Source organism: Periplaneta americana, chromosome 12 (genome assembly GCF_040183065.1).
Source record: "Periplaneta americana isolate PAMFEO1 chromosome 12, P.americana_PAMFEO1_priV1, whole genome shotgun sequence".
In the NCBI taxonomy this organism is placed as follows: Eukaryota; Metazoa; Arthropoda; class Insecta; order Blattodea; family Blattidae; genus Periplaneta; species Periplaneta americana.
In genome coordinates, this window is record NC_091128.1 from 67,757,332 (window position 1) to 67,772,028 (window position 14,697).

Consider the following 14,697-nt stretch of genomic DNA (forward strand, 5'->3'; position numbering starts at 1 on the left):
GTGAATAAAAACAGCATTCCATCAAACTGCGCGTGAATGTTAGGCACATATTTCCCGTTATAGACAAACCTCTTGTATATGGAAGACATACGAGAAAACCACACATTTAAGTATGCGTTAAAAGTTGTGTGTAGAGAACAAGTAACATAGCTATTTATTTCTATATACATGGTTATTTTACTTAGATACGATGCGAGTCTTCAACAAACTGTGCGGTTAGAGGCGCGGTCACATTTTACCAAAGGGTCGATCACATATTAAACATTTTGTTATGAATTAAGTGCTTGGTAATATGGAATTTAAACTCTTAATATCAGTAGGCTAGCTTGTGAACCATCTCCTGGAATTTATTCATTCACTCGGTTTTGCATGTTACCAATGATAGGCTCATGTATTATTCTTTTAATTTCAACTTTGCACCACAATTGTACAGGATTATATTAAGTAATTTCGTTCAGTTATGAAGATCACATTTTTCTGTAGTGTCAAAACTGCATTTATCTTGAAAATGTTAGAAAATAAATTAGCAGTATAGAAATCCTGTATATAATACATTTATTTTACGAGTATAAATAACAGAATCTTGTTGCCTCGGGTGAATAAGCTAATAAACATATTTAATCAGAATGCACTTGATTGTAAGGCATATGTTTACTGTTTTCATAGGTACGGTAATACTTTTGTGTGTAGCGAAAAGATCGCACATTCTCACATGATGGTTTTCTAAAGACATGACAGTCGTCTTAAATAATGATGCTGTTATAGGCGTGGCCAAGTTATTGGTGAAATACATTTTCCATATTTTAACTGTGAAAACTTGATATATTAAAAGTTAAATTATGAATTACAATATTTGTATATTACCCTTTCTGATTAATTCGCTTTATTTTGTTAAATATGGCATCTTCAAGAACAGGTTTGCATTTTCTTTATTTCATATTATGCTAGCTTTTGCAGTCTTTTTTTTTTATCCAGATACCCTGTGTGATTAGAAATATATTTTTTCTTTATAGTTTTGAAGCTACATTTATCTTGAATATGTTTAAAAGCATAATCATTTCAATATATTTGAATTTATAATTGACAAATCAATGAAACTTATTCACGAATAATGTAAAAAGAAAAAACAGTTGTAATAAGGACATAAAAAAAAGAGGTTACAACAATTATTACATGTTTACTTTAGTTTCTGTTACCAATATCTGAAATAACCAAGTGCACAGATAGTGTCAAAATATCGACGAAATAGCCTGTTCTCTTTTTAGTCAGATTATACTAAAAAATATAGTGTTTTATTAAGTCGGTGCAAATCGAAGCAGAATCTACGAACTTGGCCACGCCTGTGTAATGAAAGTATTTTATGTGGGAAGCCGATAACTATCGACACGCACCTTTATTTGCTGATTCGTTGAGCCACGAATTTTCATAGTTGTTGTGCCTCAGCGAATTGTAGGAGAAGACATCTGGCAGGTAGTTGAAGACCATATCCATGATGTTTGCTCGTTAATAAAATCTTGAGCTAGAAAAAGACGAAATGACACTCCTGAGCCTGTGCTGCTTCACTTCTTGTCGATGTTAGGCGACAGTTGCTTATAGCTGACATGAAATGCGCACAGAACTGTTTTCCCTGTGGCGTGTCTCGTCGCGTATATATTTGGGCGTTTGTTTTCCTGCGCACGTGTACAAGCGCTCGTAAACACAGCTCGCGCGTTCCCACCTTGGCCGAGAAATGTTGGTTTGAAAAGCTTTCTTCTCGGTGACGCCGTATCCATCCCCTCCCCACGCTGCCGTTGGCTGGGATGCTCCACGCCCACAAACTTGTTTTACGATTACAGCGAGGTTGCCATGCTATTCAGACGTCACTTCCGTAATGTCTGGGGGAACGTTGTGTATGTGCCTGTTGGAGTGGAGTGGTATCCCCCCCCCTTCTCACATTCGGTTCAACGGCAAGCTCTGCTGTCCCCGGAAACGAACATCCGTCCTCCAGACAGTTACAAAACGAAGTTAATGAAAGTCTCCGGACTTCCAGCATTGCATTATGCTACAGTATAATATGGAAAGCCCCTCCACGGAATGAATTTCTTGTCACTCAATGTACTGTTTGACAACATAAAGACAGATAAAAGTGGGTGTCATAAGGAAAAGGAAGATTGAGTAACAAAAAACACTGCAGTTGACTTTATAATTTGTTGAAGATCTTTAGATCTGACGTATGAAGGAAGTCTGCCAAGATCTGATTCATACATTTTCCTTTAAGACAAAGTAGTCCGTCTGATCTCTAACCTTGAAATAGTAAACTCACCCCTTAGTGTCACACTTGGCAACACTTTATATTTTGTACAATCACTGATAATCCTCCCTTACACCTGTTGTGACTAACAAGCCAACACAGCCGACTGCCAAGTTCCCATGAAGAGTTCACTCACCTCATTGTTTATAAACAACCCTTCTCCTCTGAATTTATTTGTTCAGAATATTTGAGAGCAGCGACATCTGTCTGTCTAGGGCAGCGGTCCCAACCTGTAGGGATCAAATAGCATTTTAATTAAATTTAACTACAGTAAATGTAGAAAGTATTGATACACCTAACGCAAGTTACAAAAATTGTGTTAATTACTCTTGCACGTGATATTTAGTGAAAACGTGAAACGGGTATAATCTATTACTCTTCATTTGATTGAATCTTGAAATAGGAACAAGGAATCTTGAAATAAATTTTGTTTTTTAATAGAAGAATCCGAAATGGTAGAAATACACAAAACAAATAGTATTGATACAGTACTACGTTTCAGTCATTAGCAAGTGTACGTGCAGTCGAGTGGGGGTGGTTCTGGTAGCGTTGTTATTCAGTCCGAGTACGTTGTTGTGCAGGTGTGTTGTTTCGTGGATGCAAATCAACGTTGTGAAGAGACGCAAAGGAAAAGAGACTACAGTCAAAGAGAGAGGATAATTATTCTCTTACATAATGAGTGTAAATCACTAAATAAAATTAGTAAAATACGAGGGGGATCCAGGAAATAACGACCGTTCGCGCATACCCGCCGCGCAGCTGACTCCCCTTCCTTGTTTGAAGGTCAACTGGCTTCCTTAACATGTGTTCTCATAATGTTGTGAGTACTGGTTGCAACAAGTCGCCATTGTGCATTTTGTTACTTCAAAATGAACGACGTGATTGATAATCCCGCCGACTGTGAGGTGAGGAATGTGATTCCATTTTTGAATGCCCGACATTTGAAACCTGCAGAAATTTACCGGCAATTGAAAGAAGTGTATGGTGATACTGTAATAAATGAAAGAAATGTGAGAAAATGGTGCGAAATGTTCAACAATGGGCGAACAAATGTCCATGATGAAACTCGACCCGGACGCCCATCACTCATCACAGAAGACCTGAAGATTAAAGTGAACGACAGAATCTTGAAAGACAGGCGCACATCACTCGACGAATTGTATATTGCCTTTCCTGACATTTCTCGTTCTTTGCTTGGTGAAATTATGTCGCAACATCTTGGCTACCACAATATCTGTGCACGATGGGTTCCACGGCAACTGAGTGACCAACACAAAACTCATAGAATGGCCTCAGCATTGATATTCTTGATGCGATATCACACAGATGGAGACGCCTTTCTTGATCAAATTGTGACTGGTGATGAGACCTGGGTGTCTCACAACACCCCAGAGACCAAGCGCCAATCACGTCAGTGGCATCATCCCTCATCACCCAAGAAACCGAGAAAATTCAAACAGACTCTCTCAACACAAAAAGTCATGGCTACTGTCTTTTAGGATCGTTTTGGAAGTGATGAAGAGTTGAAGAAGACAGTGAACACTTGGCTTAATGAACTGGCGGCAGAGGAGTATAACACGGGAATTCTAAAGCTAGTGAATAGATACGACAAATGTTTAAATGTAGGTGGTGATTATGTAGAGAAGTAAAGGAAGCTTCAGTTATGTAACAGACTTTGTTTTTTTTTTTTTTTTTTTCAAATAAATATATATATATTTTTAATTATTACAACAAAACGGTCGTTATTTCCTGGATCCCCCTCGTAATTGGAAGACCAAGAGCAACCATTCAGCATATAATTGATAGAGTCGGCGAACGAAAATCGTTGGAAAATAGCAACAGATCAGGACGTCCTAGAAAACTGGATGTATTTACTGAGAGAGCATTAACGAAGAGAGTAAAGCAAAATCCTCAAATCAGTGCACCGAAATTAGCAGCTAGTGTCAAGAATGACTTTAATATTAGTATTTCTGGTAGCAGTGTTCGTAACTATCTAAGAGCTAACGAACTACAGGGGAAAACAGCCCGACGAAAATGCTTTGTAAGCGAAAAAAACATAAAGAAGAGACTACACTTCGCTAAAGCACATATCAACACCACCCAAGAATTTTGGAACAAAGTCATTTTTACTGACGAATTTAAATTCAATATTTTTTCTTCAGATGGAAGAAGAAAAGTCTGGAGGACGAAAAATACAGGGCTACAAAAGCAAAATCTCCAACCGACTGTGAAACATGGTGGTGGTTCTGTAGTGGTATGAGACTCCATGAGTGCCTCTGGAGTAGGGACTTTGCATTTTATCGATGGCGTCACGGATCACCAACAGTATATAAACATGCTAAAGACCAATCTTCATACAACTTCACAGAGAAAATGGGGATTAGACAAGATTTTGTATTTATGCCGATAATGACCCCAAGCACACCGCTTTCAATACGCGCTTAAGGATTCTGTATAACTCACCAAAGTACATGGAAACGCCTGCACAGTCTCCAGACATTAATCCCATTGCGAAGTTATGGGAACATCTGAAAAAAAAAAAGAATTCGTTCAAGGCAAATTTGCAACAAGCAAGACATGAAATACGTTTCGGAAGAAGAATATAGACATATCCCTGCTTCAGTAACTTCAAAGTAAGTCGAGTCGATTCCACGCCGTTTGGAAGCCATCTTGAAATCCAAAGAGCTCCCAACCAAGTATGTAAAGGCAAAAATCAGCCATAATATGGTACTGTATCAATATTTTTTCTTTGTTGATTTTTGTTGTTAATGTATAAATTAATTTTACGTGTTATTTTCTAGGGTAAAACAGAGGAAACTGCGTTTATTTGACTTTATAGAATACAATTTATAGGTGCATATTTTTGTTACGTATATAATGAATAACTAATGATATTATTTACTTCTGTCTGTAATATTGTTAAGTGTACCAATACTTTCTACACTCACTGTATATCGCGTTCTCCAATTCTTCTCAGCTTGCAGGAATGTGTGTATGTATGTATGTATATGTGTGTATGTATATATATATACACATAGTACATGCATATATATATATATATATATATATATATATATACAGAGTGTTTCCGAGGTGGTGTTACAAACTTTCAGGGGTGATGGCGAAGGGCACATGTATCAATTTGAGATAAGGAACCATGGTCCAGAAATGACTGAGTCGAAAGTTATAAGCAAAAGTAGTTGTATGGAAATGGAATTGTAATTTGGCACGACGTGTCCTCCTTCCCTTACCTTTTGGAACAGTTGTGGAAAAATGGTATGGCCCGGATGTCTCCTACGTGGGTACTGGTAACGATACAATCTGTGAGCTTGTCTATTGTTCCATTGGCTCATCCGTATTCGAAAATCAGGTCTGCTTATTCCGCTTTCGTGTACTCCTCCATTTCACTAGGAGACTGATTGACTGGACACTGCAACTTGTACACATACACTGCTATCTACAGACGTGCATATCAGGACCGACCATGTCCGTTACACATTACGCTATTGCATTGCTTTAGTGTAGTTTCCTGTCCCCACCCCTCAGACAGCGCATTTAATAATTTAATAAAATTAATTTCCCACTATAAGTGACCTAGTAACAAATGATAATGAAATCTTGTTCAGTATCTTTGGAAAGATAAAGAACATCTTGATTTAATGAGATTAAAATTAAGGAAATATTTTTCTTCCTGCAGTTGATAAAAAAAACAATTTGGTGATGCAAAATCTTTGTATTTATGTATTTTAAGATTGCACTCAAAAGCTAGTACTGGAATAGGCCTAATTTAATATCGCTAGCAATTTATTAAGGATGCTTAATTTACTACATTATGCAAGTACGAGTATGTAATGAGTAGAACATATTTATGGGCCTAAATTTATGCAAAACATATTAGGGGGTCTTCCAAAATGAAGTTTGAACTTCAAGTAAGGGGTCCGTGACCCTCAAAGGTTGGGAACCACTGGTCTAGGGGACGGCTCCAATATCTGTTCGACGCCCTGAGATTTAGGGAGGGTGGGGGGGACTTGTTTCATCCCACTCTTGAAACGTTTCCCGCCATAGCTTCGAAAACCATGCATAGCTATTTCTGTCTTTACTCGCCAGACTCTCCTTGTATCGTCTTACCGCCTTAGGACGTAAATACTTGCTGTAAAATCCCTACGTCACGTCGTCTCAGACGTATTAGAAATAGTGGGTTAAACTGTTCCTTTTCTGGAGCAGTTTCAAAATAACTGTTCCAAAGTAACAGTTTCAAATGTGTGGCTACATTTTTTAATATGTAAACCGAAGCGTCTAATTGACCTAAGAAGATCATCACCAGGACCGAGTTTTTTTTTTTTTAATATAACAGCGATAAACACGAAATGCGACTGAGAGATGCATGAAGAATCATACGTATATGCAGGTTTTATGATAAATGTGACTGATTTATGACAGTAAATTTGTCATGAATTTTCGCGCAAATTGGCTGTTTCTGTGAAAAATCTTCATATATTATGCAATAAAAAAAACCAAAAAGGGCATATCTTTTAAAATCATTTTAAAGAAATACTGTATTATTAGTTCTGCAGATGTCAGCTGCAAAAGAACAGAGACAAATTATTTGGGATTGCGTGCGTTGCTATTAACCCGCGGATTTTTTTAGAGTAATTCGAGTTGTCGCCAGTATTTTTCATCTGTTCTTAATTCCGCGTTTAGAAGCAGAGCTACTCTCTCTATCCTGTTTTCACTGTTTAACTCTCCATTGTCCCGTGCCGTCGTGGTCTAAGGCATCTGCCTAGGACTCGCGTTATGGAATTTTCTCATGAAATTTCGGCCAGTGTATGTGACCGGTGCCCACCCAGCATCGTGATGCACTTGGGGAGCTACGGTAGGTAGCGAAATCCGGTTACGAAAGCCAGCTATAACGATTGGGGGGATCATCGTACTAACCACACGGTATCTCCATTCTGGTTGGATGATCGTCCACCTCTGCTTGGGCATGTGGATGTGAGGCAAGCAACCGGCTGGTTGGTCATGGTCCTTCATGGGCTGTCGTTCCTCGAATTATTATTATTATTATTATTATTATTATTATTATTATTATTATTATTATTATTTTTATTATGCTCAATTGCTTCTGTTACCAGATAAAAAACCGGAACGTCTTATCTTTAAAAGCAGATTTTCCGCACGAAACAGGACATGATAACGTGACACGTGATGTGACACTTGTTTTTAGTATTTTATATAAGGTGAATTGTTAGTATTAGTATAATAATAACATAGATGCAAAAGTATTAATAAACATTAATTAAATTATCTATAGCTATTTAACTATAAAGGTTATAAGTAAACGTATATCTTGTTTAATTTCCTGATTGTCGATACGTTTCTGTTCACTTTGTTTGAGTAAGGAATATAAATTATTATTGTCGTCTAGCATTTACTGTACTCGTGAAAATCCATACAAGATAGATGTCTTACATTAAGTTTTACAAAGATACAGTAATTTCTCTGATGGGCTCTCTTGGTAAACTGAGAATTGACTAGAGAAAAAAGCAGGACAATATTTCTAATTTTCTATAATAGGCCTACTTGTCCGGACGCAGGACACACCTAAAAAGCGGGACATCCGTCGAAATCCAGACGTCTGGTAACCTTAGTGAGAAGGAATCTGTAAGATCTGTGTTGCAGAATCCGCTATAACTATTAGCAACTATATAGCCTAAATTAAAATCTTATATATACTACAAACTAATAAGTAACTGAAATCTTTAAATCGGGATTAAAACGTTGAAAGAAGTAAAGAATATCACATCTTCTCTCTGTTTGGAGCTTAATTTCGTTTGAGTTAAAACTTAAATGTCATATTTCCTAGGAGTACATGTGCAGAAAATTTTTGCAGACAAACTTCGCGACATAACAGATAGGTCAAAGTTAGTATTTTTAATAATGAAACTTTTCCTTCCTAGTGGGTATCAAACTGGACGATAAAAGTGTCCCTTTAAATAGCCAACCCACTCCACATTTATTTTAATCTCTAGTTACAAGAACATTTCGGCATAAAGCTGAAGCTTTTCTTGTGGTGGCAAAGAAGCGTTGCACGAGAGCTTAAAATGCAGATATGCATGTACGGCACAAGTGCATAGTTGTAACGACACAATTTACAGGAAGAATTACTCCCACCATACCAGCTTCACGGGGATCAAGAGAAACTGGGTCTGGTGGAAAAGATTGTTGCTGCTGCAGGCTACTTAGGTAAACGCCTGGGGAGTATTTGAAGGAATTCGCCAATCGTGCTGCACCCGTGTGCAGTGCTTGCTTCCAAGCTGGTGGACTCCTGTTTGAACAATTATTATTATTATTATTATTATTATTATTATTATTATTATTATTATTATTATTATTATTATTATTATTATATTTTCAGTGTTCCATGCAAAATTTATCTGTGATTATTTTCCTTTAGGTTTTGAAAATTATATATTTCTCTTCGTTCTCGAATTTAAGTTTTATGATAAGCAGCGGACGTCCTTTGCGCACTGGATTCGTGAGGCCTGCTTGAAACGCGTATCATCTCAGGCGTATATCAAAATTGAACTCTATGTTATTGGATTCTATGCCTTCTACCGACGAACGATTACATTTTCTGATCGTGGTTTTATTGTTAAAAATTATTTCATTGACCTTATCTACTACTTTATGAAGTTTGTCTCTATTCTGTATGTGTAGGTGTGTGTGTGTTTATATATATATATATACACACTGTATATCCACACTGCTAAAGTTTAAATCTTAGGTCTAAACCTAAGCTTGAATACCGTCACTTGGCAAATGGTTATTTCTTTCTCTATCCTCCGAATATCAGTAACATTTTAAAATCTTGTTTAAGCTCTTCACTTTCGCCTCTAACTTTTTAGTTTATTTTCTGTTATTATATGTATCGTCTGTGTTCATTTTAAAACAATGTATGCCTACTTAATGTCTCGATATTTTTAATGACATGTTCTGTTCTCAGTCTATAACGTTCCCCCATATTTTCCATTTCTATTCTGCTCTAAATATAAGCGGCCTGATGATTTTCTGAAGAAGTGTCATTTCAACTCCTCGCCTGTTCTTCTCTTGTTTAAGGGTCTAAAATCCATTGTCATCCGGGAAACTGAGAAAAACAATTTTTTCTAGAAATGTTTAACACTACATTAGGTCAGCGTTCGTGACGTTTGTGTGTGCAAGTACTGTATATACTTTTATATACAGTAAGTTTCCTGGAGCCGTTTACAGATAGAAAAAACAATTTAATTGGACAAATTTATTGGAACAGAACAACTATTTTTCAACATATTACCCATTGGAATTGAGACATTTGTCATACCATGGGATTGACAAAGAGGTGCAAACGGTTGTCGCACACTGGTTCCGATCCCAGACTTCAGACTTCTACGACACAGAGATACAAAAGTTGATCCCAAGGTATGACAAATGTCTCAATTCCGGTGTGTAATAGGTTGAAAAATACCTCAACAATTGCTGTATTTGTTCCAATAAATCTTTCCATGAAATTATATTCTCTTTCTATAAATGCCCCAGGGAAACATTTTTACGGCCTTCGTAATTGCTCTCGAGAGGTCAAAATTTGTATAAGCACTTGTTTTGACATGATGGAAGGAAAAAAAATAATAATAATTTTTTTATCTGCCCCCCCCCCCATGAGAATGTTTTGCCTGTGAGACGTGAGTAATAGTTCATAAATTAATTATTTTTCGAAGTATTATGTGAGCTATAAAATTTATATTTAATATTATCTTGATAAATTTTCCGTGTTAGAAAATGATCCAGTAGAACTAGCTTTGTGAAATCTTTATGTAAGTATTGCAATATTGCTAAATATCCATTTCGAGATTTCACTGAAATGCACATTTTTATCATCCCTGATACTGAAAAAATGCTTATACTTTCTGTCCATGTCTAGCGTTTTCTCCTAACAATAGAACTTTTTTTATGTAATCAATATTTACGGTACGGCTTGAAATGTAACAATTTATTTTTACTAATGAAAATCTTTTGCGACCTCCGGGAAAATAACTAAGAAAGAGACTAGTGAAGTGGTTTGTATGGAGTGTGGCATTGTATGGGGAAGAAACTTTTAGAAAGTAAAGAGAAGCGACTAGAAGCTTTTGAAATATGGCTATGGAGAAGAATGGAGCATGTGAAATGAATAGACAATAAGAAATGAGGCTGTGCTAGAAAGAGTGGGTGAAGAATGATTAATGGTGAGACTGATCAGGAAAAGAAAAAGAAATTAAGTACTTTTCCTACAAGTAAAGTGATGAGTAAAATTCGTTGTAAGTTTAGAGATAAGTGTCGAAATTATTCAAATCAACTTTACAGGGAGTTATACCTGAAAGCTTGATTTGCATAATACACGTCGCTGTTCGTTAACAGAAACCCACAATTTAAGTCACACAGAGTTAGTGTGCACTCAAAGTTGGTTGCTTGACGGTTGACTTTGAGGTCTGTGGATATAGAGGAAAAAATTGGATCGGTGTCTGGTAGAGTTCCCGGGTAGCTCAGTTGGTAGAGCGTTGGTACGTTTAAACTAAGGTCCCGGTCGATGCCCGGCCCCGGAACAATTTTTTCCCTCGAAATTACTCAAATCTGCTTTACAGGGAGTTATACCTGAAAGCTTGATTTGAATATTTCGCGTATTATTTTATTACATGCATAGACCTAATACCATAATGCATTGTTGTATTTGGGTTTAGGCAATGTTATTTCCAGATTCCACTTTTCTTTATGTTTTTATGGTACAACTTCAGATTTGATAAATCTTTGTATTACTATTGTGTTGTGTGCTAGGAAGATCTTCAAATTGTTAAAAAAATGTTTTCTAACGCCATAAGTTATTGATGTTTTTATATAATTGTCCCATTGACTCATTAGGTCTCTAGCTTCCCAATAGCGATCACTTTCACAAGGGAACCACATGGACATTGTCGTAAATGTTCTCTGTCCATTTCTACTTGTAAGTCACACAGGAGGCATTATGGTTCAAGTGCCAGACAGTCATGTCCGGTGGTGAGTCAGAATGCCGCAACAGCTACTCTTCTTGGCCCATCAAGAATCTTCATTATAATGCCTCGCCATGGTTTTTTAAATGTCCTTATGACTAGTTAATTCTGCGAGCTCTTTTAAGATGAATTTTAATGTTGTTATAAGATACTTCTTTCTGGGTTATCAGCTGTACAGTTGTCACCTCCCCCCCCCCTCTTTTTGCCAATTCATCAGCCTTTTCATTTCCAAGAACAATTCTTTTGTTGTTTGTCAGTAATGTACTAATTTCTTGTATACAATCAGCGATTTCCTTTGAAATGTGAATTCTTAAGGAAGCCATTGATTGGAGTACTGCTTTAGAGTCGGAGAAGATTAGTGCTACTGCATTTTGGAAGGACTCGTATAGTAAATTGAGTTATGTAACGGCCAGTCCAATAGCTTCAATTTCACCTTCAAATGCTGATTTGTGGTGGCTCACTGGCGCATAAAAGCAGGAAAGGTCACAATAAACTCCTCTGTCTGCATTAATGTAGCTTATATCTGCGAACCATCCGTGTACACGTGAAGCCATTGGTCTTTTGAGAACTTAATATTGATGGTGTCTAATGCTATTATTTAAAAAAATTGTTTTCTATTTCCTTTTTTATTTCCGGCAGTTTTATTTGTGTTGAAAGAAAGAATAACATTACCGCTTTTTTTAGGAGCCGTTGTGGGTGGACGTCGTTATTGAGTTCCCACGTTGGACGCCATTTGAGGGTGAGTGGTTATTGTGACCACACGTTGGGCGCCATTTGAGGGTGGGTGCGTCTCGATGTTGCGTGAGATTCACTCAGGGTAGCCGAGGTACGGTTGTGGTATAGGTTGGTGTCGGGAATAATACCAAGCCGGCTACTTAAATAAAAGGCAGCGTAAACTTCAAAACTATGAGTTTATTGTCCTATCCACTTGGTAAACCCTAGAATATGTATTTCCGGCTGACATATAATTCAATCGTTGATCGCCTTTTGTATCGACTCTATGGCGGCTCTGAATAAGCTCTATCCGATACTACAAATTCAATACTCTGTCCAGTACACTATGACACGAAGCGAAATAGTAGTCCTGTCGACACCAAACGAAGTAGTTATTCTGCCCTGTATGTAGGGCCGCCGACACGAAGTAAAGTTGTTTCGATGATCTCCGCTCCGAAGCGGAATAGTAGTCCTGTCGACACCAAACGAAGTAGTTATTGTGCCCTGTATGTAGGGCCGCCGACACGATGCGAACTCGTTTTTATGATCTCCGCTCCGCGGCGGAATAGTAGTCGTCTTGGTGATCTCCGCTCCCCGTCACCCTTATTTATAAAAACCTATCCTACGCTAAAACTAACTATTCTATTGGTTAAAAACTACGTCACTAACTGGCCTAAAATCTATTCCCTATTGGTCCAAAGTGACCTCATAAGCGGGACCAAGATCTCTTCTTATTGGGCGCGAAATATGTCATCTCTAAATTTAAACTTTTGGATTTCCCATAACATCTAATTAGTTTGTATATCTCACAAGAATACCCGTTCTTTGGAAAACCCAAGCTTGGCAGTATCTTTCCCACGGGTCCAGTCTAACTCCGGCTTTATGCTTCATCGAGTCTCTATACGAAAACCCCGCTCAAGGTGGCCCTAAATCTGTCCGATGCTGACAAGTGACGAAACACCTGTGTGGGAAGCTAATTCTAACGAAGTCGCCAGAACATCCCCGCGAATACATGTAATAAAAATATGGAGGTATCACTTCGCTAATAAATCGGTCTCTCCCTCTCCTAATTACTGCTTCAAATGCCCATCTACATAACCATTGGAAATTCCCGAAAGAGTTTCCAATGTTATGAGATGTCCCCGCTTTCTGCCTATAACTAGCCTCATAGTTCCCCCGCGCGATCAGCCGGTAACACATTATTTACAATACAATGAGATTACAATGTCACTACAAACAATTACAATAAATATTACATATATCTTCACAAGCCTTTCTATGTACACAACTCTCACACAATAAGCACAACAATGTACAATTTATATCCACATTTACATATGTACAATACCATTCATTCACATATTTACATTTATTTATTAATTGATCAATTACACACTCTGCGTGCTTGGTTGTACCAGCCGCCCTGTACAGGTTCACCTAGCTGTACGCGTGAGACTAACCATCCTACTCTTTCTCATTCCTGCCTCCTAGCCTCTCCTGTTTGAAAGGCCGCAAGAGTTGCTTGTGGTACCTACCAACAGGTTTACTTTTTCCCCTTTCTACCAATTCGAAAGTATGGTCTCCGTATTTACTCTTAATTTCGTAGGGCCCCTTGTACAGTAGCTCCATGCGTGAGTAACGTCCTCTAAGGGCGGAAGATAACTTGACGTCCCTTAGCAATACCAAATCGCCGGGTGAGGGCTCCCATTTGTGGCGATATCTTTTAACTTTACCGAGTCTATACTCAGCCTTTTTCCTGATTCGGTCGAAAGCTAGTTTACACAGTAGTTCATCACTAGGAGGCTCACCCTCCTGTATGGCCTGCGGCAAACTCTTTATCATGGGATCGGGATCGATCCCTAACATAAGTTTGATCGGAGCTATTCCGGTCGTTGGATTGATAGAGTGGTTCATGACTCTCTCAATCACCTCACATTGCCTAAACCAGTCCTTATGGTTTCGGTGACACAGAATACGGAGGTACAATGATATATCCCTAAGCGCTCTTTCGCAGGGATTACCGCTGGGAAAGTATGCGGAGCAATTGTATAATTTCACGCCCGCATCTTCCAGCCTTTTGCAAAACACTTTCGATTTATGTACCGACACATTGTCACTGAGCACCGCCGTTACCGGACCGTAAGTCGGTATGTAATCTCTAACCAGCTTGTCAGCACACAATTTACTAGAGATATTTCTTAAAGGGTAAATCTTTACAAATTTTGTGAAGACATCGTACGTAACAAATATGTACCTGTGTCCGAAGGACGATGTGGGCATTGGACCGTGTTCGTCCACTGCTACAAGTTCATTCTTTTTACCCCTGATAATGACCTGTGGTACATTGTCATACCTTACATTTAGAGGTTTCGCCCTCTGGCAGACCTCGCAACGAGATATTACCCTTCTAACCTTCTTTGACAGTTGCTTAATATAAAATGATTCTGACATAGTTAAAATGATCCTATCACTCCCAGAGTGACACATAGATAGGTGAAAGTTATTTATAAGTTCATTCTCCATACTCGCAGGTATGTATATCTTCCACTTCTGGATATCCCTACCATGCAATTTATACAAGATACCAGAGCGCAATCCATACACTTCATCTTTCACCTCTGAGATTTCTCTAGCTTTGTC

General features: G+C 38.0%; 2 protein-coding genes and 1 long non-coding RNA gene across 3 annotated transcripts in view; 1 reads left to right on the forward strand and 2 right to left on the reverse strand.

The window, feature by feature from the left end:
* LOC138710518 (uncharacterized) overlaps positions 1-1,839 on the reverse strand; it is a 61,934-nt gene extending 60,095 nt beyond the window's left edge. The window contains exon 1 of the mRNA XM_069841468.1: positions 1,392-1,839. Coding sequence (XP_069697569.1) covers positions 1,392-1,491 — 100 coding nt within the window. The 5' untranslated portion in view covers positions 1,492-1,839. The remainder of the gene's footprint in view (positions 1-1,391) is intronic.
* The window catches only part of neb (kinesin family member nebbish), a 328,637-nt gene that overhangs the window by 215,692 nt on the left and 98,248 nt on the right, over positions 1-14,697 (forward strand). The window lies entirely within an intron of this gene.
* LOC138710042 (uncharacterized) lies at positions 2,442-5,721 on the reverse strand. Its single transcript, XR_011335033.1, has 3 exons — positions 5,542-5,721; positions 4,754-4,818; positions 2,442-2,520 (listed from the first exon to the last, which is right to left on the reverse strand). It is a non-coding gene; the product is annotated as an uncharacterized lncRNA (long non-coding RNA).